Source organism: Hemiscyllium ocellatum, chromosome 16 (assembly GCF_020745735.1).
Source record: "Hemiscyllium ocellatum isolate sHemOce1 chromosome 16, sHemOce1.pat.X.cur, whole genome shotgun sequence".
In the NCBI taxonomy this organism is placed as follows: domain Eukaryota; kingdom Metazoa; phylum Chordata; class Chondrichthyes; order Orectolobiformes; family Hemiscylliidae; genus Hemiscyllium; species Hemiscyllium ocellatum.
The window spans coordinates 16,902,222-16,929,299 of NC_083416.1; the positions used below are offsets into that span (position 1 = coordinate 16,902,222).

Sequence of the window (27,078 nt, forward strand, 5' to 3'; positions counted from 1 at the left end):
CCCCATCTTAACATGTGGCATCACCAAAGTAATGTGCCACTCAGCAGATATTCTGGAATGCACTTGGCAACCCTTGTGCCTGCAACAGCTCTAAAAATCTGTGATGCACCTGGACAAGCACTGTCAATTCAGAACTGCCCTGCACGGTTTCCAACATTGCAGATAGGGAGCTATTGGTGCCCCTCTAAGCAGCAGGGGCTACCAGATGGGATGGTGTAGAAGTAATCTTTTCTTGCCCTGGGACCAGCAGTGGAGGCTACAACACAGACTACGCCAGTTTGGTTTGAGGTCGCTACCCAAGTTAGATCAGTCTCAACCACACGGAGAAATGCCTATTACTGTATGAAGAATGTCAATGTCCTTCTCCACTCATCATAAAGACCACCATCTTTTCTCCAATATCTAACACTTAGATGATCTCTGCTTCAATACCAATCTCCCACTGAATCTCATTCTCTATCACTCTCACTATTGCCTGCATTATCTTCTGTCACTTGCTATTGCCCATTCTAAACCCTGGCACCACTAAGCTTGCATGCTTTCTGCGCTACCTGATCACTCACTTTGGATATCTCCATGCTTCAATCACCTGTAATAACTGCCTCTCTCCCTCTCAAGACAGGTGGAAAATAGTTCCCAATAAGGAAAAAAAGATTCAAGGTGAGTAGTGGCTGCCTGACATTCTGTTCCTCATCTGTCAGGTGGAAAATATTCTAACTCTGATTGCACTGAGTGACTGACGGAACCTGTCCAAACTCATGGAGTGTTAGTGGAGGTTCTCTGTTCCTGGACTCCCTGACTGAAGGCTATTCCCCTTAATAGGTCTACAACAACCATGTCAAGCTTTCTTCTTCTGTGTCTGCACTAAATTATACAGCAAGAAAGATGTAATAGGAGCATGATAACTCTGACAGAAGGGCCAAGGTAATGTAGGGAAGGGATTGTGTAAGCACACAGATAGGTTCAGTTCAGGAGAGTGCTATGACAACAAGCAAAGAGCCTAGAGGTGCAGTTTGTTCCAGTCATAGAGGTGGGTATGTTCTCCCTTGCTGCAGCAGAACAACGATTATTGCTGATGCAGCTTTGAGACATCTTGTAATGGACTGGACAAGCGTTATGAGGGTTCTTAGAGGCTGGTGCATAACAAATTCAAATATCTGTGGACATGGGGCATATGTTTCCTGAGATGATGGTGCTCAATGTGCAACATGGAACTCCTGACAGCAGCGGCAAGTTGTATTCACCTGGTGTGATTCCCTGTCCAGTTTTCTCGCTGTCTAACTAATGATAAGATAGGAAACTCAATAAGTTTAACAAGCAATAATCTCCTTAACTGGCAACTCCTTGCTGTCTGGACGGGCTTCTCAATTCTGGAACAAACGATACCATATCCCACATCTCTCAGATCCCCTACACAATTCAGCCCAATGCTCTGTCTGCATCTATGTGCTAATTGCATACTGTTTCAAGCTCTTCCTTGCTTTTAGCTCTCCTTTGTTCTGCAATGCTCCTTTCTGTCTGGCCAAATAACTCTGGCTTCAACTTCCTGTTCAGACTGCTTCAAGGTCAAAGGTCACAATGTCACAGAGATCAGAGAACAAAAATTACAATTGATCTGTAATGAGGCCTGTAAATTCTGCTCTCATTTAACAGTCAAAAAATAGGCCACCGCTCAGGGTGCAGTCCAGCAGGTTTAACTCTATAGGAGCTGACCTGTGAAAGTGAGGTGTGGTGGCAATGGACTGTCTCTTAGTAGATTCTAATGTTTATTAGAGGCTTCTCCCTATTGTTGGCCTGATCCAAACAAGATATTGGTCTTACCTGCATGTCTTTGTCCATTGCTGTCACTCACCTTCTTGGTCTGCCTGCAGCAATGGCATTGGACATTGCTTCTACTCACACGGGCAGTGTGCGGAGCTGCTGACCTCTGATTAGCCGGCCACTATATGAGGCAGGACTTCCTCCAAAAGACAGACAGAGGTTCCACCTCATACTAGCAAAAGGTTAAATGAAGGCCAGCTTGCCCTTGATATTTATACTGATGTATGTACAGCCCACCTTCAGGGTATAATCCAGCTCAATGGAACAGACTAGTGGGAGATTTACTCTGTGCCTACCTGTGATACATTTTCCCAGGCAGTGTTTTATGAGACAATGCAGAGGAAGCTTTTCTCTACAGCTAACCTGGGCTATAAAGTCCCTGGGGATCGTTTGATGGATTCATGCAAAAGGATCTTCATTCTGCATTTAATCATATATGCAAATACACCGTGGGAATAAACTCTCACTGTTCTGCATCTCTCTATAATTCAAACTGTCCAATAGGTGACCAAATGAGAAAGGTGTCCCATTCACTGACATAAACCATTTTCATCCAATCTACACAAAATTAACAAGCAAACATTTTGATGAGTAAAGTATCTGCACCTTTTTCTATTTATCCTCTCTCACTACAAAAGCTTATTGATACAATACAGATGTCGGGAAAAGTTGAAAAGCACATATAGCCAGTGCACCACTTCTGAAAACAGTGATGAAAATTACTTTGGCAATATTATTTCAAGATCACTCACAATACTTCGCAGAGAAAAATAACAGACATATCATAAACAGTCAAAATAACCACCGAAATTGGGATGTGTATTGTATTTGGGGTGAAAATGGCCACACAGCAAAGACAAGTGTAATTCATCATTTTTTTGATTTAATACCTTGGAAATATATTAAAATAATAAAAAGAATCCTGAAAACCTCAAAATTTGCAGTGATAAATAGCACCCTCTGCCTTTATTGCATTACCCATACAAACAGAAATATTGCACAGTGGATTTTGGCAGACAAGTGCGATTATTTTCCAATAAAAAGTTGCATATTAAATTTCAGTATAAAAGTGGGTGGGTATTACTTTCCAGAGCTTTCACTGTCTGCCTTGGGGGGGCAAAAGGTTTAAAACTTAACTTTAATAACAATACAGCATTAGAAACAAAAAAACTTGTTTCAAGTCATTTACGTTTTGCTGAGATATATATAGGTTTTATATCTATAAAAATTACTTTTCCTTTCTTATCGAACAATATAACTTGACTAATTCACTATTGTTTACAACCACCAGAGGCCTGAGCCAAGCGTGATTAGACTTTGATAAACACTTGAAGCACACCCTCCACAACCTAACTGTTGTCAGTTTGGATGAGTGGTAACGTATCATCTAGTGACTCAGATATTAAGAGATAAACAGGTAACATCTTCCTTTAATGGTAACCAACTGACAAACCTAGCTCCAAAGGTTAATTCTTTCTATCTTTCTTCCCTAAATTGCCAGTGATGTTCAGAAAGAATGGAAGGCTAAATATCCTCAACTAACACCAGAATGTAAAATTCCTGAGATCCAGCTGGATCAAATATCTTGCTAGGTTTCTGAATGCACCTAAAAACATAACCCAGGCACTCTAGACATTGCAAATTAAAATCCAGAAAATATTAAAAATTACAAAAGCAAAATATTACTGTTGCTAGAAATCTGAAATTGGGAAAAAAAGAAATCCTGAAAAAGACAGTTCTAAAGAAAGGTCATCAACCTGAAATGCTAACTCTGTTTCTCTCACAGATGCTGTCTGATCTGCTGAGATTTTCCAGTTTATATAGGGGCAGCACAGCGGCACAGTGGTTAGCACTGCTGCCTCACAGCGCCAGGGACCTGGGTTCAATTCCCGTCTCAGGCGACTGACTGTGTGGAGTTTGCACGTTCTCCCCGTGTTTGCGTGGGTTTCCTCCGGGTGCTCCGGTTTCCTCCCATGGTCCAAAGATGTGCGGGTCAGGTGAATTGGCCATGCTAAATTGCCCGTAGTGTTAAGTATGGGTGGGTTGCGCTTCGGCGGGTCGGTGTGGACTTGTTGGGCCGAAGGGCCTGTTTCCACACTGTAAGTAATCTAATCTAATCAAATTAACCAGTTCAGTCTCAATTCTCAACAGCCTCAGAATTGAGTATAGCTAACTACAAATTTATGAGGAGAATTGAAGAAATAGATCCCTATGGCTGATGGAAATTCTTTTATTCTTTTGTGGGAAATGGGTGTTTCTGGTAACACTTGCAGTTGTTGCCTTCTGTCATAGCTTTTGAACTGAGTGGGTTACTCAAACACATACGGGAATTAAAAGTCAATCATATTGGCGTGAATCTGGAATCACATGGAAGTCAGACCAGGTGAGGATGGCAGATTTCCTTTCTTACTGAGACCAGATTTGCATTCCAGGTTTATTAACCAAATTCAAACTCCAACAGCTGCCATGATTAGATTGAAATCATGTGTCCAGAGTGTTTGCCTTTGAGTTACTAGTCCAGTAACATTACCACATGAGTAAAACTTTCCCCTACAAGCAATTAGAGTCACAAGTGTAGGAATGTGTGAAAAAGATAAGGGTTGGTCTTTAAGCCAGATGCTATGCCTTGGATGAGCACTCATTTTTCATTTCTAACAATTCTTATTGCTGATATATATCAGAATTAGTTTGCTAAATTAGAGATATTTAATAAAATACAGCTAATGTAATGCATTGCTGGCTCAGGTGGAATAAGGAGACCCAAGTAGAGAGATTTTCATTTAGTTAAACAAATAAAGCTCAACATTATGGCAAGACATGAATCTATTGAAAGAGTTTAATATACTATAATGTAAGAAAGAGGGGATTACATGCCAAAATACCCTGGTCATTCTTAAATAACCCTGAGCAGCTTGCAACCAGTCAAACTACCTAAAAGAATTTCCTGAAGGGATCAAAAGTGCGACCAGATTTAAATTCTAGATTTATTAACTGAATATCCAGCAATATCCACATCCCATAAACTGATTTTTTAAAATGGGCCAAGATGTGACCAAGCCTTTTTATCGCCCACTTTATCAGTTACTTTACCCCTTGTATCTTTTTCTTCAAGGTTGAAAAAGGTAGTTTTCCTTTAGACTTGACCCCAGCTGAGAAGAGAAGAAAGCTTTAAATTAAGTGGTGATAGATATAGGACAGATGTCAGAGGCAGGTTGTTTATGCAGAGAGTAGTAAGAGCGCGAAATGCCCTGCCTGCAACAGTTGCAGACTCGCCAACATTAAGGGCATTAAAATGGTCATTGTATAAATATATGGATGATAATAGAACAGTGCAGGTTAGATGGGCTTCAGATTGGTTTCATAGGTCGGTGCAACATCGAGGGCTGAAGGGCCTGTACTATGTTGTAATGGTTTATGTTCTACAAAGGAAAGAGAGGCATTTGCCAAGTAAACAGTTTTTGATCTCGCAGAACATGTACATTGTTTTCAAAGTACACATTACTCTAACCTTTCCTACTGTAGCTGCACCATGACATCAATAAAAAGGATATCCAACAGACAAGTCATTAAGAAACTGCAGTGTTCTGGAAATTACCAGTTCACTTCTCCCCCAGCATTTTAGATTGTTGACACTGTAAGAAAAGGGATATTCATTACTGGACCACGTGAAAACATCTAATTCTGAAAACTGTCAACTGACGGAGCAACAAACAAGTGATTTGTTTATTCTCGTTCTTCATAAAGACACTTTCTTCATTTCCTGTTTGGAATACATAGAGCACATGATCAAAATATTTTACAGATACGTTCATGTTTGACATTTCTCACTTTGGAGGCAGATATCCATATACTGACTTCACACATTTAAGTTGCCATAACCAGTTCCTTAATGCAACATCAGACGAGATTGCACTTCAGCATTCAGAGAACATGCAGGTGACCTCATCTTCACATATGTTCCACAGAGCTGACATTTACATTATTGTTACCTTTAGTCATGTATACATAGGTGCTACAGTGCACTTATACATCAGCTTCTAATGGGCAAATTTTGGACTCTTGAGGTGCAGTGAGCTAAGAAGTCCAGGCTCAGGTCTCACCTGCTTCAGAGATGTGTAACAACTTCTCTGAACAAGTTGATTAGAAAATATTCTGATGTGCAAATCCCAAACCTTCTGGTTACCTGAGCGTACTTCCCACTCGGGCTTTTCTTTCAACTATGCCTTTCCAGTGGTTGATGTTAGTGAATCGGGTGGATCTACTCACCCATTTACAGTATGGGATTACTGCACTGAGGCACAGCAGCATTAGCAAGGGTTTACCGCACAAAATGAAAATTGCTCAAATGGCCCCAGGTCTATATGCGTGAGTATATTCACACTGCAGTGGTTTAAAAGCACCTATAATGGAGCTCATCCCAGCACAGTTCACTATTCACTACAGACATAAAGTATCCTTCTTAATGTCTGTGGAAGATTTTAATCAGAATACACATGGGTTAAACAACACATCGGGGCATTTCTTCTGTGGAATGTGAGAACACCCAATACATTTTAGAACTTTAATGAATTTATACAACAAATAATTTGTTCACATTGGTTTATACCAAAGCTTTCCATTCTTGTGACTGATCCACATATAATGATGAAGTACTTGCTGCTGTAAATATATAGGTCTTAAACTGATATATGAGCCTTGTTAATTTATGAGGGATGTTAATGTTGACAAGAAAAATGTAACAATAAGTGTCTAAAGAAAACTCTCCTTTAAAAAGACTCCAAGATGGGTATCTGTTCGCTAGTCTCCCTCTAAGTGCAAACGCTGACTTGTGCTAGGTGTTGGTTCCCTCTTGCCACGGTACAAGTTGCCATTTTTAATTTCTAAGTCCCAACAGGTTAGTCAGCGTGTAGAGTTACATGGATGCCTCAATGGTAACTGAAGTTAACAGTAATGCAGCTTCTAGTAGGAATCAGTGGATTGGGATAACCATTGGATTGCTGTCTGATTTCCAACCTTCACCTGTTTTGGTGAGGCCAATTCTGGCACTCCTACTGTCATTCAGGCTGAGAATAGTTAACTTGATGAGCGCGAACTTAAACCTAGGACATTCTGTACAGCTGAATTGCACAGTGCTGATTGCTATTATCATTGGGGCCACTAGGGGAACATAACCTAATATAATTTAATCGAAAGGAAATGGACTAACAACTACTCTTGTGGTCTTAATGGTTCAGATATTTTTTAGCTTTTAAAGTGACGCAAATAAAATTGTGGAGCCAAGTTTTTTGAGGTATCAAGCTCATCTATTTTGTTTATTTAAGAGTTTCATTTTTTTCTGAAATGGAATCTCTGAGAAAACAATTTGTACCTAATGCTAAACCTAACATTTAATGAAAACATGGTTTAATGCCTTTTTAATCATTTTGGAGTTTAGTTGTACATAAATTACATTAACATAGCATATATTGGTTGTGTCATTACAGTCATAAAGAATAACTCTGAAATATTCATCGTCTTGCATTACCATTGTTAAATTTGTTATCGCATGCACTATGTTGACATTAATGCATCTAATAAAGGTACTGATTCCCAGAAATAACAGCATCATATCATCCTAGTTATACAATTATTTAAGCAGCAGGGATTGTTCCCAATTTTTATTGTGTCAGTTTCTTGATCAAACCCAAAGAGAGAGCAGAAAGAACCATTAACACATCTGGACCTTCGTGATACCATTTAATAAGGAACTGAGAAAGGTTAAGTCAAAGAGCGAGGTGCCATGGAAATAGGAAGCAATAAATCATGAGGCAAGTTAATTAACTGAAGAAGGTGGAGGACTGTCGCATACTTGTCCAGGTAATGGTGGGGAAGATGTGTGTGTGTGTGTGTGTGTGTGTGTGTGTGTGTCTCACACTAGATTAAATTACTTACAGTGTGGAAACAGGCCCTTCAGCCCAACAAGTCCACACCGACCTGCTGAAGCGCAAGCCACCCATTCCCCTACATTACCCCTTTTACCTAACACTACGGGCAATTTAGCATGACCAATTCACCTAGCCTGCACATCTTTGGACTGTGGGAGGAAACCGGAGCACCCAGAGGAAACCCACGCAGACATGGGGAGAACGTGCAAACTCCATACAGTCAGTCGCCTGAGTCGGGAATTGAACCCGGGTCTCTGGCGCTGTGAGGCAGCACTGTGCCACCGTGCCACCCATTACTCCAGCAAACTTACTATAGTCACGACTGAAACAACAGTAGAGGGCAAGCCACACAGAATACAACAATTACCCAAATGATTAAGCAATTCCAATTCATTCCAGTAGTACTGGGAATTGGGTGGGATATCAAGAACCGCTGGCTCCTAAACCTTTTGATATATCTCACTGCGTACGTAACTAACTTCGGAAGTAGTAAACATTTTTGCCATGATTTTAATGAAGCATTTGACAAGGTTTCTCACAAGAATGTTTAGCAACAGGTATCTCAATTAGAGAGCTGAAACCACTGGAGATCCCAGGAGGTTGATCCATGATATTCATGATATGTATAATAATGCAGTTCATCAATAAAGTAAAGTGTCTACTTGTGGTGAGACAGCAGGAGGTTCTCAGGAGAGAAATATTATTTAAAGAGGTTCACAAATACTTAAGAAATGTTTAGGGGAATTGGAAATGGCATAAGAATAAAACAAAAATGCACTGTAACAATTAATGAACAATTTGAGGATGTAATGAATAAAGTCAGATTATTAATCTCAAAAGAGTAAACATTGTATTTACGTTTGTCATGAAGTGAATGGTTTACTTACATCCACATCATACATTACCTTACTGAGTAGGGAAAAGATTCGTTTGAAACATACTCACACTTTTGCCACAAATGTTTCAAGAACACGTGTTTCATCGGTTAGACTCAAAGCTTCAGATATTCGGACGTAAACCTGAGGAAAAAGATAATGAGATGCTTTAAATGAAAATCATGCAAAAATCCACCAACATCAATTCATGGATTTGTAGGTAAAAGTATAAAGTTTGTGAGTTAGAAGCAAAGATTTTAGTTTGAAGTCAGACTGGAATTTTTCTTGCCCATCGGTGAAGAGTCCAGAAAACCGTGTAGTATCTCAGGCTGGCAAGGATGAGGAGCATTTCAACTTTGACTTACAACTCAAAAACTTTACATAGCATCAATTTCTCCTGAGCTACTCCACAGGAGTGTAATGAGAAAGAATTTGACCTTCAAAATATATGCAGGTGAAGGCGAGCCTTGCCCACATGCTGGAGAGCAACTGACAGCACTGCATCACCTCCATTGACTAGGTCCAATGAATTAATAGACAGCAGCAGACTTTCCTGGGACCAACAGCATTGGGGGGGGGGGGGTGGAAGAGCTAAACCCTGAGACCTGCCAGCCTCTGAACATTGCAGGTAGTGCCAGCAGGAGCAGTGGGAACCATTGGGACTAGATCTAAGAGAAGCCCAGGATTACCCAAGCTCCCCCAGCTGAAGGTGAGCGATGACAGAATGAGGATCATTGAGGATGGAGGCATGGCAGGAAAGGCAATGTCTGACCTCCACAACCTTCTTCCCTCCCAACACCTGCGAGTGCCTTTAAACAAGTGACACATCCCAAGAGGGTTTCCTTCATATCGACTCCCCTGCCCACAGCTGGTTATATAACAAAAGTGGAAGAGTGAGGCATTAATCACACCTTTAAGGGCCTCCACCAGCGCAACTCCCTGCACCAAACATGGGTCAAAACTGGGAAGGTGACATGTCCTAAATTCCTGACCACCTACCTTTCTCAAGGGAGGGTATTAAATTTCATACATAGATATATCCAGGTAAATAACTGAAAGTTTACAGAAAGGCTATTATAAAGGAGGAAAGAAAAGATAGAGTGACAGAGTGGCTTAACAAGGAAATTCCAGAGTTCAGGGCTTAGAGAACTAAAGACACAGCCACTAATTGTGAAATGATGGTAACCGGGAATGAGTATAAGGCCAGAAATGAGGTATTATTAGACTCTTGAAGGAAACTAATATATAAACTTTCTTCTTCTCAATTTAACTTTCCCTTTGGCATCAACATTAAACCATATCAGCTCTGTGTACAGTGGAGAATCTTTTAGCAAAGAAAACAGATGTAATGAAACAAGTATTTAAAATATTTCCCAAGAGTTTCACTTTGTCCTCTTTTGTTTTCTTACAGAAGAAAGAAATTAGCCAGTAAAAATGCAAAACACACTTGCATCAATGTATTTCTGAGAATTTTACTCAAAGTACTAAATGAACAGTCAATGCTCTGCCCACATTTCTAAGATCACACATGAATTTAAGATATTTATTTTAATTGATTAGAGTAATATTGCATCTTGCACAAAGATGAAGAATTGTAATAGAAAAATCACAGATTTGAAATGCCAACTGTTTCTCTCTCTATAGATGCTGCCAGCTCTTGCTGAATATTTCCAATATATATGTTTTTATTAAAACTTTGTGGGTCTATGTAGTCTCACATTACTTGCCGAAGTTCAGTTAGGGTGAACTCATGTTCAGATGTTTCTTTGACATTGTGCTTGTATCGACATATGCAGTACAAATTGCACATCATGTTAAAATAACCTCCAACACTGAAGAAAAGAAAAAAGAGAAAATGACTTCTTTATGATTGCAATTGGGTCTATATCCTCTGGAGTTTCAAACAATAAGAGGTAATTTCATTGAGACATACAAGATCCAGGAGGGGTAGAAGTTGAGAGATTTTTTCCACTGATCAGTGAAACTAAAACACAGGATACAGTCTCAGCATAAGGGGCTGATCATTTTGGAATGAAATGGGGAGAAGTTTCATCACTTCAAGTGTTGAGAACCTTTGCAATTCTCTACCATTTAGGGTTCTGGAGTCTCCATGATCGAATACAATTATGGAAAACATGTTTCTCAGGGAATTGAGTGATATGGGGAGGGGGCAGGGAAGTGAAGTTGAATCCCAAAATCACCCATGTTCATGTTGAATGATGCAGTAGGCACAATAGGCTACAGGCCTCATTCCTGATGAGGGGCATTGGCCCGAAACGTCAAGTGTCCTGCTCCACGGGTGCCGCCTGACCTGCAGTGCTTTTCTAGCACTACTCTAATCTTGACCCGAATCTCCAGCACCCGCAGTACCCACTTTCGCCTGAATGGTTCACTCCTGCTCCTGTGTCTTGTGTTCTTGTACAATTATTTGTAGGTCGGTAAAGAAACATACGAATGGTCGGTTATTCAAACTTAGGCTTGAAAACAAACATGGAATGACATAATACAACACACCACCTGGCCCAATGTATCTCTACTTGCTCTTTGCTAGGTCTATAAAACAATTAATATAATAAAAAGGCTTTCTACAGTATATACTTATTAGGCCCAATGACCCATGGAAAATAGATCTATCCAAATGCTTAAGAAAAATGGAACATGTTGGATAACACAACAAATCAGTTGACAACTGAGAAAAAGATGTCTTCAATTAGACGTAAAGTGATGATGGCTATCAATCTAAAATGCCAAACTGTTATTTTCTCCTCTCAAATGCTGAGTGATCCTCTGTGGATTTCCAGTGCTTACAATTTTGTACCTTCTGCAGTTTACTCCTTTTAATCTCTGTACAAAATTGTAGCAGATAATTTTAAAAATAAATAAGAAATTGGAGTTTATAAGGGAAATTATTGGTCATGAACTCTAGATATGTTTTTGGATCAACCAGTTCAGAGATGGCACTGTACACCTCAGGAACAGGTGGGACTTGAATCTGGGTCACCTGGCTCAGAGATAGGGACATTACCAGTGCAACACAAGAGCCCTAATTAGTTTTAGAAAGCAATGCAGTTGAACTATACCATGTGATTAACTTTACCTCTAACTAAACAGGTGTATCAGAAGGCCATTAAGAAAAAGTCAAATATAAAACGTATGGTCTTAATTTGCATTCAAAAGCACAAGTCCAACAAGGGAAATTCTACTACTGTACTAAAAGGAGCGTGCAAATAGAAGTTTAAAAAAAACAAGGTAACAATGAAACAGCCATTTAATCTATAATCATCCTTGTAACTATTTCTAATCCTTTTATTATCCATTAGTCTGGATACCCATCATCCCATCAAACACCAGATCAGCCCTTTCATCCCATGGGCTCTCCTCTCCCCATGGGATTCCACACGCTATCCTTGAATGACAGGCATGATTATTAGCTCCTAAATCCATTTATCTGCCCCATTGAACAGTAAATTGAGGCACTCGTTAACAATGACAACAACCTTCTTTTGTTTCTCCTGTTTGAGCATTAAGTGAGGCATTTTTTTAATTTACTCAAAGTGAAACCATTTGTTCCCATGAATATGTATGTGGCACAGCTTTAAACAGATCTAATCCATTTAAACGAGTACCATGTAGCAATATCTGCCTATTAAATGAATACAAATAAATAGAAACAAATTCTGTCTACATTACACTGGGCTTGGCTAATAGATTAAAATATATGGTAGAAAATATCAGGCTCTGGTCTAGCAGCATTATCCATTTCACATCCTTAGATAACATTTCTGTCATGCTCACTGTAAATATTTCCTAAGACTCATACTTTATACAATTGGCTTAGAGAAGAAACTTCTTTTAAAAACTGACAGCAGACATTTCATTTTATTTTGCTGTCTCAAATCAGAGCCGCAAAATGCATCTTCTAGAAAGCCGTACTTGTTTAAAAAGGCAAACACAGTGGAAGCAATGTTTCAGTACTGAGAACAATTAGCAAATCAAAAAGAAATTGTATGGTTAAAAACAAAAAAAACTGCACATGCTGGAAATCTGAAACCAAAACATAAATTGCTGAAGAAACTCAGCAAATCTGGCAGCATCTGCGGAAAGAAAGCAGAGTTAATGTCTCTGGTCCAGAGGTCCTTCTTCAAATTATGCAGTGTTTGATATATTTCAGGTTTAATATAATAGCAACAAATGCTGTGAAAACAAAGCAGAGTTGTTAAGTCTCTGAAAGAGTTAAGAGAGGTCAATGCAGCTTCAGAGCAGGATAAAGAATCTCTAGATGAATCCCTTTCCTCAAATGCTGAAATACCAATGTTTTGTCAGCTTTTTCTCAAATTTTTAATATTTGCAGTTTTATTAAAAATCAGCAATATGCCAGTTTGATTTGGTTAGTAAAGTTCTCCTCCAAATCAGACTGATTGCGTTCAAATCTCACTTCAGCACATTGTCTCAGATGATGCTTGAGTGCAGCTGTGAGGGGTGCAGCAATATCAGAAGTTAAATTGAAGATCTAACTTCTGGCAACTCAATGTGAAGGATCCCTTGAGGACTTAATCCATTGTTCAGAGATTAAACACTTTGCCTGCTGTCCTGAATAACATTCCTTCTCCAAACAACTCCACTAAAAAAAATTAACTTCTCATTTTTAACTTTGTGGAGTGCTTGTAAAATAGCTGCTATAACATTTTGATGTAATAACAGTGATAGGAACCCAAAATAAATTTGTTTTCTGTGAAGTCTTCTAGGATATTCTGATAATAATTAATGAGCTAGTTTATTAAAAAAAACAAGCTTTATTCTTTGTAAAGACTTAAGAAAATACCCATTAAAATGTTTCATACCACTAAACATAACTGCATTTGAGATTATAATTTTTCAAGAGTCAACTGAATAAAAAAATGTTTCACTATTAAACAGATGATTGCACAAAAACTCTGAACTGGATTCAAGATTTCAACCAGAGAAGAAAAATCACAATAGATTAAAAAAAAAGTTAATATCAGCAAAGTCAAGTTTTCTTAGCTCAAAATATTATTTAAATTTTACTACAATAATTTGCATTGATGCAACATCTTTAACAGAGTAAGAATGACTTAAAGTACCTCAAATTAAATTTGACACTAAAGGGGTGTGTGTTTACAGATGGGTACATGGAATTTCATGAAAGTTAATATAAAAGCAGCAAAGATTTAGGAATGTTTAAGCTTATAGAAGGTGAAAAATGAATAGTTGATCAGGAATAGTTAAAGTGAGAGGTAACAAAGCTATGAAAGAGGGTTTGGCGTAGATAAACAATAGTAGAATCAGGTGATATTATGATGGCAAAACAGATGATCTTAGTCTTGGAATGGATATGCAGTTGGAAATTCACGTCAAGGTCAAATAAGACACTAAGATTGTGAACAGCCTTAGACAATGATAAAGGAGAATGACTGAGTCAATGGCTAGGAAATAGAGTTTCAGACTTTGACCAACACAATGACCTCAGTCCTTCTGATATTTCATTGCAGGAAATTTCTGCACATCCAGTGCTGGATATTGAACAAGCAGTCTGACAATTCAGAGACAGCTAAATCTATGCTTTATTATTTCCAGCCTGGTCAACATTTCCTTGGCAGTTGACATGAGGAGGACAGTAAATGCTTTAAAATCCTCTTTAATGGAAAGCATTATTCAATTTTGCTGAATTGTTAATGTGGTGACAAACACAAACTAAAGAGGCAACAGGATTCATTTCAATAATTGATAAATCGTGGTTTACATTGCTGACTTTTGAGTTCTTCAAGCTATTTCCTTTTCGGACTCATAAAAATTTCCCTTTCTTAACATACTATTTACCTCCAACATACACCGGATGTCCTGGTTCCGGTTGCCGTTAATATAACATAGTTGAAGGACAGATTACTGTACCAATCGATCACCAGTTAAACTTCAGGTACAATTCACTATCCTCTGAATTGCTACATGTTTTCACCTCATGCAGCAATTCTCATAATTTGTTGGGGAAAGATGAACATATGGAAAACTCAGTGGAAGGGAGATTATAGCCTATAATATGGAATGTCGTACTAAAATACAGGAAGACAAATAGATTCACAGAGTGGGTTAAATATTGTATTTTAGTATTGCCAAGTTAAATATTGCCAAGCGTGAACTGGGTCATTTTGAAAAAGGTAAAAAAAATGATTGGTTGGAAACTGGATGATGAACTTTTTCAAGATGCATTACTCAACTTGAAAGGGACAGCTTCCCCTGCTGGCAAGCCCCCATCTGCTGGTGGGTGAATTTGATGACAGCAGGTTGAAACTCTTAGTTAGGTATTTAACAGCTTCAATTAGCTCCACCTGCCCCACCTGGTGGATAGTTGGGAAGGCAGCAAGGATCCAAAGTGTTTTTCCCTCATTGATCAAACAGACCACCAGCCTTTCATTCCTCTCTACCACACCACTTTGGACCAATGACGCCCAGGCAACTTAATTCCATCCTCTATATGCCAAGAAGGATATCAAAGCCCTGGAGAAAATACAGAAAAGATTCACAAGTGTATTTCCAGAACTAAAAGGATGCAAAATAAGTGGAAGGGCAGGCTGCAAGAGGATACAACGGTTTATAGAAAGCTATTGATATATTAAGTAAGTAGGTAAAAAATAATCAAATGGAGTATAATATGGGAAAATGTGAAGTTGTTCATTTTGGAAGGGAGAACAAAAGAACAGAATAATATTTAAATGGACAAAAACAGCAGAAATCTGCAACTCAAAGGAATGTGGGGGAATCTGTGCACAAAACACAGTAAGTTAGCATACAGGTAGTCAGGAAGGCTAATGGAATGTTGGGCATTATTTCAGGTTGTTAGAGTAGAAGAGCAGGGAAGTATAATTGCATCTATACAATGTGATAGTGAGACCACATCTGAAGTACTGTGAGCATTTTTGGTCCCCTTGTTTGAAGAAAGATATTTAATTGGAAGCAATTTAAAGAAGGTTCACGAGGATGATCCTGAGTATGCGGAGATTGTCTTATGAGCAAAGGATAAACAGGTTGAGACTCATTGGAATGAAGGACTTATGCCTGACCTGCTCTGCTTTTCCAGCACCACAAGATCCTTAAGGAGTTTGACAAGGTAAATACTGAGAGGATATTTCCTTTCACGGAAAAGTCTAGAAGCAGATGGTATGTCTGCAGGATAAAGAATTAAGACTGAGATGAAGAAGAATTTCTTCTCTCAAAGGGTTGAAAGTCTTTGGAACTCCTTGCCACAGAGAGCTGTTGGGGCAGAGTCCTTGTGTATATTTAAGGCACAGGTATATAGATTCTGATCAGTAGCATAATTGAGGATTATGGTGAAAGGAAAGAAAAAGGGATATAAGAAATGTCCGATCAGCCATGATCCTATTACATGGCACAACAGGTTTGAGGGTCCGTAGGACCTACTCTATTTCTGATTTATATTCTTAACTATCAGAAAAGATTGAACAGGCCGTGGCACATTCCTTGTTTGAAAAGTTGGAGCACTTGCCCTCCATGTCCCAAAATATGGGTTAGTTGAAATTTTCAAGACCAAAACAAATAGATTGTTGTTGAGGGAGGATATCAAGGTATACAGAGCCAGAAGTGGCTGAGATAAATCCTGCTTATGGTTTGATGCAGTGGGATTTGGATAAACTGATTTCACTTGTGGTTGAGCCAAGAACAAGAAAGCGTTTCTTTAATACCATGAGTGTTGAACTTTTGGAACTCACTGCCATATGGAATGGTTGAAGCAGGAACTAACGCAATGATAGGGAGACATGACGGAGAGGGGAATGGATAGATATAGAACCTGGGTGGGAACTGTTGAGACTTTTAAAAATATACATTGACCCATTAGGTCAAGTGGCTTGTTTCTGTGCTAATAATGTAATATAGCTAATTATTTAAGAGTAGAAATGTAATTATTTAACATATAAAAATCACGTTGGGAAGTAGGTAATATTTCTGAATCAAACCGGTTCATAATATGTCCCAATTGTACTGTGCCCAGTTCAGCAATTCTATATATATGCTGCATGCATGCCTATTTGTGATTACCATCCTCTTGAGTAAGCTCAGTGCTGATGTAATGTTCATTTCATTTAAATCTGTCTTGTGCTCCGCCTCTCCCTACAAAATACACACAAGGTGACTAAACTTCATAGGCTATGGTAATTCACGCAAACGATGTAGGATCTTGATTAAAAGCCTGGTAACAAAACAAAATCATAGCTAAAATGCAGGATGGATGATAGAACATTTACCAGGACCTGTTAGAAAATCTCGGAAATGATTAGACCATAGCTTGTGACAATGGTGGTTGTATTGTATTTCTTCCATTGTCCCGAGGGCAGCAGACACTGTATCCACCAATTGCACTCCGTTACACCAGCAATTTCAACAATTCTCTGGGGTGCACCAGGCAGGAGCTAATTGTTCTACATTGCCAAGCTTCTGAATCCTGCCAGCTCTGGCTGTAATTATAGACATCTGTCACTGCTAGCCACTCAGCGGTAACCGTAACATCAATATACAACAATAACACTGAAATGCCTCCAGGCGCTGCATGGAGACCTGAAACGAGAGTCGGGCAATCATCTGCTTTCTTCAAACTATCTGTCAAATGCTCCCAGCCACAAATTGCTCTCTTTGTGTCCTTAGGATAATCTGTTGATTTATTGTACATCTTCTAATATTTACAGCCCAACCAGCCTCCTCCAGTGCTACAGTGCTCTGAAGCATTGCTCAAAGCAAACTCATTTGCTCAAACTGCACTTGAGAAAGCAACATCAGTCTCAGGCTGATTTTGGAAATTTTTGTGCTTGTATAAAACAAATGTTTAAAAATCTTTGACTGGAAAGCTATAGATTCCAAAAATAAAAAGCTTTTAAATGCAATATATTCTTTCAGTGCACTGATTAATATTCTCTTTTAGGGTTAATCACTTGAGATCAATTTCTAACAGCCATCCACATAAACACAATTCATTTCATTTCATGTAGGGAGTACTTTAATCTGTGTAATCTTAACTTCTCAAAGCTACACATTGCTAACACATGCAATCAGTGTTTGCTCTGCTGTTAAACAGCATAACATAAATATATTTTGAGAAGTGCAAGAGGACATCAAACTCGAGGGGATCCATTTTCTTTGTTGCTTGTTTAAGTCAGTAGAGGTGTATGCTGCATAGCAACATGAGAATGATTACAATGCCTAATTTCTGTGCCCAAAATAGTAATTTGATTTTTATTAACCCCTTCATTACTGATGAATGCAAAGTTTGGTGCTCAGCTAGTTGGCACCAAACGTTCCTGTGGTGCAGGGAGTTATATAAAATTGTTCTTGTATGCTTTTGCATAGTAAGGAAGATCTCATCATGTTGTGACATCCATGTAGATCTAGCTGGGAGAGAAATATACAATTTTTGTTTGGTATAGCAACAAGTGAATTGTAATAACAATATTATGCAAGCGATTCTTTGAAAACAGGGTCTACATCGAAAAAATACACATCATTTTATTACCTTTGTCAATTTATTTATGAATGCTTATGCTGTTCCACTGAAAGTGGTCATGAGTAGATTGTTTTAAATGACATATATAAAGGTCAAATTAGCATAACCAAAGCATAAGAGCACAAGAAAAATAATAAACATATGTGAACTTTGCGTTCTTGAAGTTTAAATAATTTTTAATTTCATTAATTTTTAATTTCCTTACCTAGTACATCTTCAGAAACACAATCGAATCATTTAAGACAAATTGAATGTAAAGTAGCAATTTTTGCTTTTACTTAGGTACTTACAAAATTTTATGCTTAAAAACACACTAAAATAAGTAATAACTGCTAAACGTGAGTTGTTTATGTATGTTAGAAATTATAATTTCGCTGGAACAGATTGTTTGGAATACTGACATTCCATTCTATGAAATGAATCCTGTTGTATCTCTGGGAGCTATATATTGTCACTTCAGACAATCCTCCATTCCATATTAAGGGTTACAGCACTGATATGAAGTATAACTTTAGTACTGTATTTATTATGAATGGATCAGTGCTTCCTCTCAATAGACACCTAAGTCTCTGTATCAAATCGGTTGCATACAAGATAAAGGTCTTTCTACTTTTCCAACACAGTGCTTTAACTGTAACCTCAGAGGAACAATCTCCAGTGTGCCAATGCAGCATCTTTAACTTGCAAACCAACATAATTGGGCTGGATTAGCAAGTTATTGCCGATTAGTGCTAACTTAGAGGCAGTTTGGACCTTGAACCCAGATGCATTGAAAACTGCAATGGTGCTGTCTGGGAGTCAGACCATACAAAATGCACTTAACACCAAGATGAAAATTCCTCAGAGGCAGATTGTCACTCAGTTCACTGAAAGGTACAGCCCACATTCCTGATGAAGGGCTTATGACCGAAATGTCGAATCTCCTGCTCCTTGAATGTTGCCTGACCTGCTGTGCTTTTCCAGCGCCAAATGTTTCGACTCTGATCTCCAGCATCTGCAGTCCTCACTTTCTCCTAATGCTGAATGATGTCAGCTGAAGGGTTAGAGTGACAGGGGTAAGGTTACCAGATGGATTAGATACCAAGGTAAGTTGGATGGCAACTGGATAGGGTGCTAGCTGGGGAGGGCTTAGGATGCCAGATGGGTAGTGTCAGGGCAGTTTTGGGTTGGATCGGGTATGGCGAGTGAGAGGGGAGAAAGCAGGTCAGGAAGGGTGTAAATGTTTTGGGGGAGTTGTAGTTGATTATGTGGGGCACGAGCTTCCAATTATGAGTTCCTATTTATGAGTTCAACTCCTGGATGATTTACTTAATTTTATTGGAACCCTCCAAAGTATCATAGTGAAATGGAGATTTTTCGTGGGTTCCAGGCATAGAAGAATTGTCCATCAGAGAATTCAATTTCATAGAACAGAATCCCTACTGTATGGAAATACACCCTTCAGCTCAGCAAGTCCGCACTGACACTCTGAAGACTAACCCACCCAGACCCACTCCCCTACATTTACCCCTGACCAATGCACCTAACCTATACATCCTTGAACACTATGGGGTAATTTGGCATGACCAATTCACCTGATCTGCACATCTTTGATCTGTGGGAGGAAACCGGAGCATCTGGAGGAAACCCATGCAGATACAGGGAGAATGTGCAAACTCCACACAGACAGTCGCCCGATGCTGGAATTGAACCCGGGTCCTGGTGTTGTAAGGCAGCACTGTTAATCACTGAGCCACCGTGCTGCCCAATTTCTTAGGCAGTCCTTTGAAGTGACTTGGAATTATGCAGGATTCCCATGCGCATCTCTGATCTACAGACTGTTTGGCCATTATTTAATCTAGGCTAACTAGCTCTACTTGGGGCTGCTAATGTCATTGATCACTGCTACTAATATCCAAGGTAACCATGACAGAACTATTGTGAGATTCTGCACCTTGGTCTCCAGAAATCTTTCACAGACACTACAGCACCTGTGAACAATAACCACATAATTCTAAGCGAATCATTGGCATCCATTTAAGGAATAATTGGAGCACATCAGTCTGTCCTCTTTATATTCCAGGCCATTCTTCAAAGTAACAGGTTAATAGACAAACGACATCTTCTTTAAATCTCCTCAGACTCATTCTGTCCTAATATCCTCCAGGCTATAAGACATATGAGCATTGATTCTGTCCTTATGGCTCTAGCCTTTTCTGCATTCACCATATCATTGGTGGCGGAGGCTTTAGTCATCGAGGTCCTATCCGGGATTCCCTCTCTGATGTTCTCCACCTTTCTACCTCCATTTAAATGCATCTTCTTTTTTTTTCTCTATTCACTATCTATTATGAGGATTTTAACTGTGTGAATCGTGTTTCGTAAATGCGTTCACGTAATCTAAGTTTCTTGTGTGCATTTTGTCTGCTACTAGATACTTAAGTGCATCAGTTACATTTTTTCCTCATTTCATCTGAGCTACTCGCTCATGTCATTAGGACAATTTTCACTTATTTCTGCACCATCTGACACCATGTCCTTCTCACAAACTTCTTCCTCAGTTTGTCTGTATTATATCAACCCTGTTTCCAACCCGACACAATCTGGCCTAGTTTCAACACTGAGAACTTTTCTGGGAGTTCAATAACTACCATCATTATTCACACCTCCCTCCAGAATATACCCTCAAATATGAGTACATTCCTTGTAATCATGAGCTTATTTTGCATGATTTTTACAATATCCTTGGCTTGATGAAAACTTGCTTGCTTGCACCTCCCCACTGACTGTATCCTCTTACTGCGCCGAGCTCTAGCCTCATCCACAAATCATACCATGGTCTGTCCCATAATCCTGTTGTAAATCATTATCGACCCAATTATAAAGCCAAGTTCCCTTACTGCAATATCATCACTGCTTTCCTTCCTCAACGTTTACTTCAAGTAACTTCCTGTCTGCTGTGGTTTCAACAACTACTCTCTAGAATGGTGAGAAAAAGATTAGGGCCAATCAAAGAAGGTAATGGGAAATTGTGCATAGAGTCCATGGAGATGGGAAGGGCTAAATGAATATTTTTTGTCAGTATTCATACTGGAATAAGACAATGTTTGAGGAGAATACTGAGATACAGGCTATTACACTAGACAGGATTGAGGTTCACAAGGAGGAAGTGTTAGCAATTGTGGAAAATGTGAAAATAGATATGTTGCCTGGACCGGATTGGACTTATCTGAGGATTCTCTGGGAAGCCAGGGAGGAGATTACAGAGCCTTTGGCTTTGATCTTTATGTTGTCATTGTCTACAGGAATAGTGCCAGAAGACTGGAGAATAGCAAATGTCTCCTTGTTCAAGAAGGGAACCTGTTAATTATAAACCAGTGAGCCTTACTTCAGTTGTGGGTAAAGTGTTGGAAGGGACTAGAAGAGATAGGATTTATAATCATTTAGGGAGGAACAAATTGATTGCAGATAGTCAACATGGTTTTGTGAAGGGTAGGTCGTGCCTCACAAACCTTATTGAATTCTTTGAGAAGGTGACCAAACAGGTAGATGAGGGTAAAGCGGTTGATGTGGTGTATTTGGATTTCAAAAATGCATTTGATAAAATTCCCCTTGATAGGCTATTGCGCAAAGTACTGAGGCACAGGATTGAGGGTGATTTCGCAGTTGATCAGAAATCGGCTAGCTGAAAGAAGACAGAGGGTGGTGGTTGTTGGGAAACATTCATCCTGGAGTTCAGTTACAAGTGGTGTACCACAATGATCTGTTTTTGGGCCAGTGTTGTTTGTCATTTTTATAAATGACCTAGATGAGGGCATAGAAGGATGGGTTAGTAAATTTGCAGATGACGCTAAGGTCGGTGGAGTTGTGGATAGTGCTGAAGGATGTTGCAGGTTACAGAGAGGCATAGATAAGCTTCAGAGCTGGGCTGAGAGATGTCAAATGGAGTTGAATGCAGAAAAGTGTGAGGTGATTCATTTTGGAAGGAGCAATAGGAATACAGAGTACTGGGCTAATGGTAAGATCCTTGGTAGTGTAGATGAGCAGTGAAATCTTGGTGTCCATGTACATAGATTCCTGAAAGTTGCCACCCAGGTTGATCGGGTATTAAGCAGGCATATGGTGTGTTAGCTTTTATTGGTGGAGAGATTGAGTTTCAGAACCATGAGGTCATGCTGTGGCTATACAAAATTCTGGTGTGGCCATACTTGGAGTATTGCGTACAGTTCTGGTCACTGCATTATAGGAAGGTTGTGGAAGCTTCGGTAAGCGTGCAAAGGAGATTTACTAGGATGTTCCCTCGGATGGAGGGAAGGACTAATGAGGAAAAGCTGAGGGCCTTGAAGCTCATTTCGTTAGAGAAAAGAAGGTTGAGAGGTGACTTAATTGAGATATATAAGATAATCAGAGGATTAGATAGGGTGGACATTGAGAGCTTTTTTCCTTGGGTGGTGACAGCTAGCACGAGGGGACATTGCTTTAAATTGAGGGGTAATAGATATAGGACAGACGTCAGTTTCTTTACTCAGAAAGTAGTAGGGGCATGGAACGCATTGCCTGCAACAGTAGTAGACTCGCCAACTTTAAGGGCATTTAAGTGGTCATTGGATAAACATATCGATAAAAATGAAATAGTGTAGGATAGATAGGCTTCAGATTGGTTCCACAGGTCGACGCGACGTCAAGGACCAAAGGGCCTGTACTGCACTGTAATGTTCTATGTTCTATCTCAATTCATCATGCCCGCTGTCCTGAGTGACTTCTACCCTATATAACCTTGCCTGTTATATCTAGACCTTTTAACTTTGTCATCTCACATGGTCACTTTGCTCTCACAATGTTGATTTCAAGAAGGACGTGAGCATTTGAGGTGAAAGGGATCAAAAGTTATAGGGGAAAAGCAGAAACAGGCTATTGGATGACCATTAGGAATGATCATAATGAATGGCAAAGCAGACTCAAAGCTATCTCTGATCATAGCAGTGAGTCTTTTTCTATTCAGATCTTTTGTACCTCTTCCATCTCCTTTTCCAACAGTGACCAAACCTGGAAAAGTCTCTCAGCACTTTCAAGTTCCCAACAATCTAGGCTTTCATCCAGCATTCAATGTGACATAGCTGATCTCATTAGCAACATAGTCACTTCCACCTTTTACAGCCTGACCTCTTCCACTCTGGTTCTTCTCCTTTGTATAGCCCTCATCAGCATTTCCTGAAGTATCAGGGATGCAAACTTGAATGTTTATGACAGACAATAGCCAAATATTGCCATATTAAGCACTATCAGGTGCTATTCTCTTCAACCAAACTGTTGGACAAAGAAATACTTCTTTTTTCCGCTCCAACTATCTTCTAACATTGTTGTGGTTCTGTTCGCCGAGCTGGGAGTTTTTGTTGTAAACATTTCGTCCCCTTTCTAGGTGACATCCTCAGTGCTTGGGTGCCTCCTGTAAAGCGCTTCTGCCATGTTTCCTTCGGCATTTATAGTGGCTTGTCTCTGCCGCTTCCAGTTGTCAGTTGCTGTCCGCTGCAGTGGCCGGTATATTGGGTCCAGGTCGATCTGTCTGTTGATAGAATCCAAGCACCCGAGCTACAAATCCTCTCCCAAACTTTGATCTTCTAACACTCCTCTGCCTTGAATTTCTTTGCCCTCACCTTCAACAGGTGAGATAAGCTCACAAAATGCTTCGTCACAAAGATGGATTCAGATGCCTCTGGTGCTTCCATCTCTTCTTCTACCCCATTAGCTAAACCTCCTCACTGGTTCTCCTTGTTAAGTCTGAACTGATCTTTTTCCAGCTTCATTTCGATCTCTCATCGTGAGTCTCAAATCTCATCTTGCCAATGAAACTCATCTTCTGCTCCCTTAGTCTCATTTCCACCAATTGTAAACCATGTCAACATTGTATTAGCTCCCTCATTTTCTATCCTCCTCAGTTTCAAATCTTAATTCATTACTCTCCTCCTCCCAAAGTTATCCTTTCAATTTTCATTGCTCCAGTTCCAAACTCCCATTCCACTTTGGATGTGATTGTGCCACCCAAATTGATACTAGACATCCTGGTAACTTCATCTTGGAAATCCACCAATCAAGTTTCCTCTCCTGTCACAGTATCGAGTTGGCTGCCATCAAAGCCAAAAATTTATCTTATATAACTTGAATGAAGGTAAACTCTTACTGACCCCTTTACAGCTTTTGACGACACATTGTCATCCTCCAATACCCATTCATTGATGTTCAGTTAGATGAGACTGCTCTCACTGGGTTCCATTCTCATAGGGTCAAAGATAATTACAGCACAGAAACAGACCCTTCAGTCCAACTTGTCCATGCTGACCAGATATCCCAACTAATTGAGTCCCATTTTCCAGCACTTGGTCCTTATCCCTCCCATCACTTCCTATTCATATACTCATCCAGATGCCTTTTAAAAGTTGCAATTTACCAGCAGCCACCACCTCCTCTGACAGCCCATTCCATACACACACCACCCTCTGCATGAAAACGTTGCCCCTTAGGTCTCTTTTATATCTTACTCCCTCACCCTAAACCTATGCCCTCGAGTTCTGTACATCCCCACCCCAGGAAAAAGATCTTGGGTCTCTTTATCCTATCCATGCCCCTCATGATTTTATGAACTTCTATGAGGTCACATCTCAGCCTTTGACGCTTCAGGGAAAACAGGCCCAGCCTATTCAGCCTTTCCCTCGAGCTCAAATCCTCCAACCCTGGCAAAATCCTGGAAAATCTTTTCGGAACTGTTTCAAGCTTCACAACATCCTTCCCATAGCAGGGAGGCCAGAATTGCATGCAATATTCCAAAAGTGGCATAACCAATGTAGTGTACTTTTACAAAGAATACCAAATTAACATATCACTTAGTTGGTTAGAACTTGGCTAAGATTGCCCTTCCAATTTTCCAATGTATCCTGAAGCTGTTTTAATGTGGTAACCCTTTTAAAAACTGGACTGAGACTGAATGCGTTATCTAAATTAATAGGACTCATGATTGGACCCAGATAGTGAATGTCAGCCAGTTACTGGAATATGGAGAGCTGGCTCCATCCCATTCTTGGCCAACATCTACAGGTCTGAAAATGTGTTGCTGGAAAGGCGCAGCAAGTCAGGCAGGAGAATTTACGTTTCGGGCATGAGCCCTTCTTCAGGAATGAGGAGAGTGTGCCAAGCAGGCTAAGATAAAAGGTAGGGAGGAGGGACTTGGGGGAGGGGCGTTGGAGATGCGATAGGTGATAGGTGATTGCAGGAAGAAGATTGCAGGTTAGGAAGGTAGTGCTGAGTTCGAGGGTTGGGACTGAGACAAGGTGGGGTGAGGGGAATGAGGAAACTGGAGAAATCTGAGTTCGTCCCTTTGGTTGGAGGGTTCCTAGGCGGAAGATGAGGTGCTCTTCCTCCAGCCTTCGTGTTGCTATGGTCTGGCGATGGTGGAGTCCAAGGACTGCATGTCCTTGGTGGAGTGGGAGGGGGAGTTGAAGTGTTGAGCCACGGGGTGGTTGGGTTGGTTGGTCCGGGTGTCCCAGAGGTGTTCTCTGAAACGTTCCACAAGTAGGCGGCCTGTCTCCCCAATATAGAGGAGGCCACGTTGGGTGCAGTGGATGCAGTAAATGATGTGTGTGGAGGTGCAGGTGAATTTGTGGCGGATATGGAAGGATCCCTTGGGGCCTTGGAGGGAAGTAAGGGGGGAGGTGTGGGCGTAAGTTTTGCATTTCTTGCGTTTGCAGGGGAAGGGTCCGGAAGTGGAGGTTGGGTTGGTGGGGGGTGTGGACCTGACGAGGGAGTCACGGAGGGAGTGGTCTTTTCGGAACACTGATAGGGGAGGGGAGGGAACTATATCCCTGGTGGTGGGGTCCATTTGGAGGTGGCAGAAATGACAACGGATGATGTGATGTATATGCAGGTTAGTGGGGTGGTAGGTGACCACCAGTGGGGTACTGTCCTGGTGGCGATTGGAGGGGTGGGGCTCAAGGGCGGAGGAGCAGGAAGTGGAGGAGATGTGATAGAGAGCATCGTCGATCACGTCTGGGGGGAAATTGCAGTCTTTGAAGAAGGAGGCCATCTGGGTTGAAAATGTGTTGCTGGAAACGTGCAGCATGTCAGGCAGCATCCAAGGAACAGGAGATTCAACGTTTCGGGCATAAGCCCTTCTTCAGGAATGACTCCTGTTCCTTGGATGCTGCCTGACCTGCTGCGCTTTTCCAGCAACACATTTTCAGCTCTGATCTCCAGCATCTGCAGTCCTCACTTTCTCCTCGGCCATCTGGGTTGTTTGGTATTGGAACTGGTCCTCCTGGGAGCAGATGCAGCAGAGACGAAGGAATTGGGAATATGGGATGGTGTTTTTACAGGGGGCAGGGTGGGAGGAAGAGTAGTCTAGGTAGCTATGGGAGTCAGTTGGTTTATAGGAAATGTCCGTGTTGATTTGGTCGCCCGAGATAGAAATGGAGAGGTCTAGGAAGGGGAGGGAGGAGTCTGAGACGGTCCAGGTAAATTTGAGGTTGGGGTGGAAGGTGTTGGTAAAGTGGATGAACTGTTCAACCTCCTCGTGGGAGCACGAGGCAGCGCCAATACAGTCATCGATGTAGCGGAGGAAAAGGTGGCTGGTGGTGCCAATGTAGCTGCGGAAGATGGACTGTTCCACGTATCCTACGAAGAGGCAGGCATAGCTGGGGCCCTTGTGGGTGCCCATGGCAACTCCTTTGGCTTGGAGGAAGTGGGAGGATTGGAAAGAGAAGTCGTTCAGAGTGAGGACCAGTTCAGTCAATCGAAGGAGGGTGTCAGTGCAAAGGTACTGGTTGGCACGGCGGGAAAGGAAGAAGCGGAGGGCTTTGAGTCCTTCCTGATGGGGGATGGAGGTGTACAGGGACTGGATGTCCATGGTGAAGATAGGGCGTTGCGGACCGGGGAAGCGAAAATCATAGAGGAGGTGGAAGGCATG

The 27,078-nt window shown here is 40.6% G+C and overlaps 1 protein-coding gene across 1 annotated transcript in view; it reads right to left on the bottom strand.

Moving 5' to 3' along the window:
* The window catches only part of LOC132823541 (ran-binding protein 17-like), a 955,175-nt gene that overhangs the window by 449,167 nt on the left and 478,930 nt on the right, over positions 1 to 27,078 (bottom strand). Inside the window, exons 15-16 of the mRNA XM_060837486.1 lie at positions 8,691 to 8,764; positions 5,373 to 5,453 (exon numbers count right to left, since the gene is read on the bottom strand). Coding sequence (XP_060693469.1) covers positions 5,373 to 5,453; positions 8,691 to 8,764 — 155 coding nt within the window. The remainder of the gene's footprint in view (positions 1 to 5,372; positions 5,454 to 8,690; positions 8,765 to 27,078) is intronic.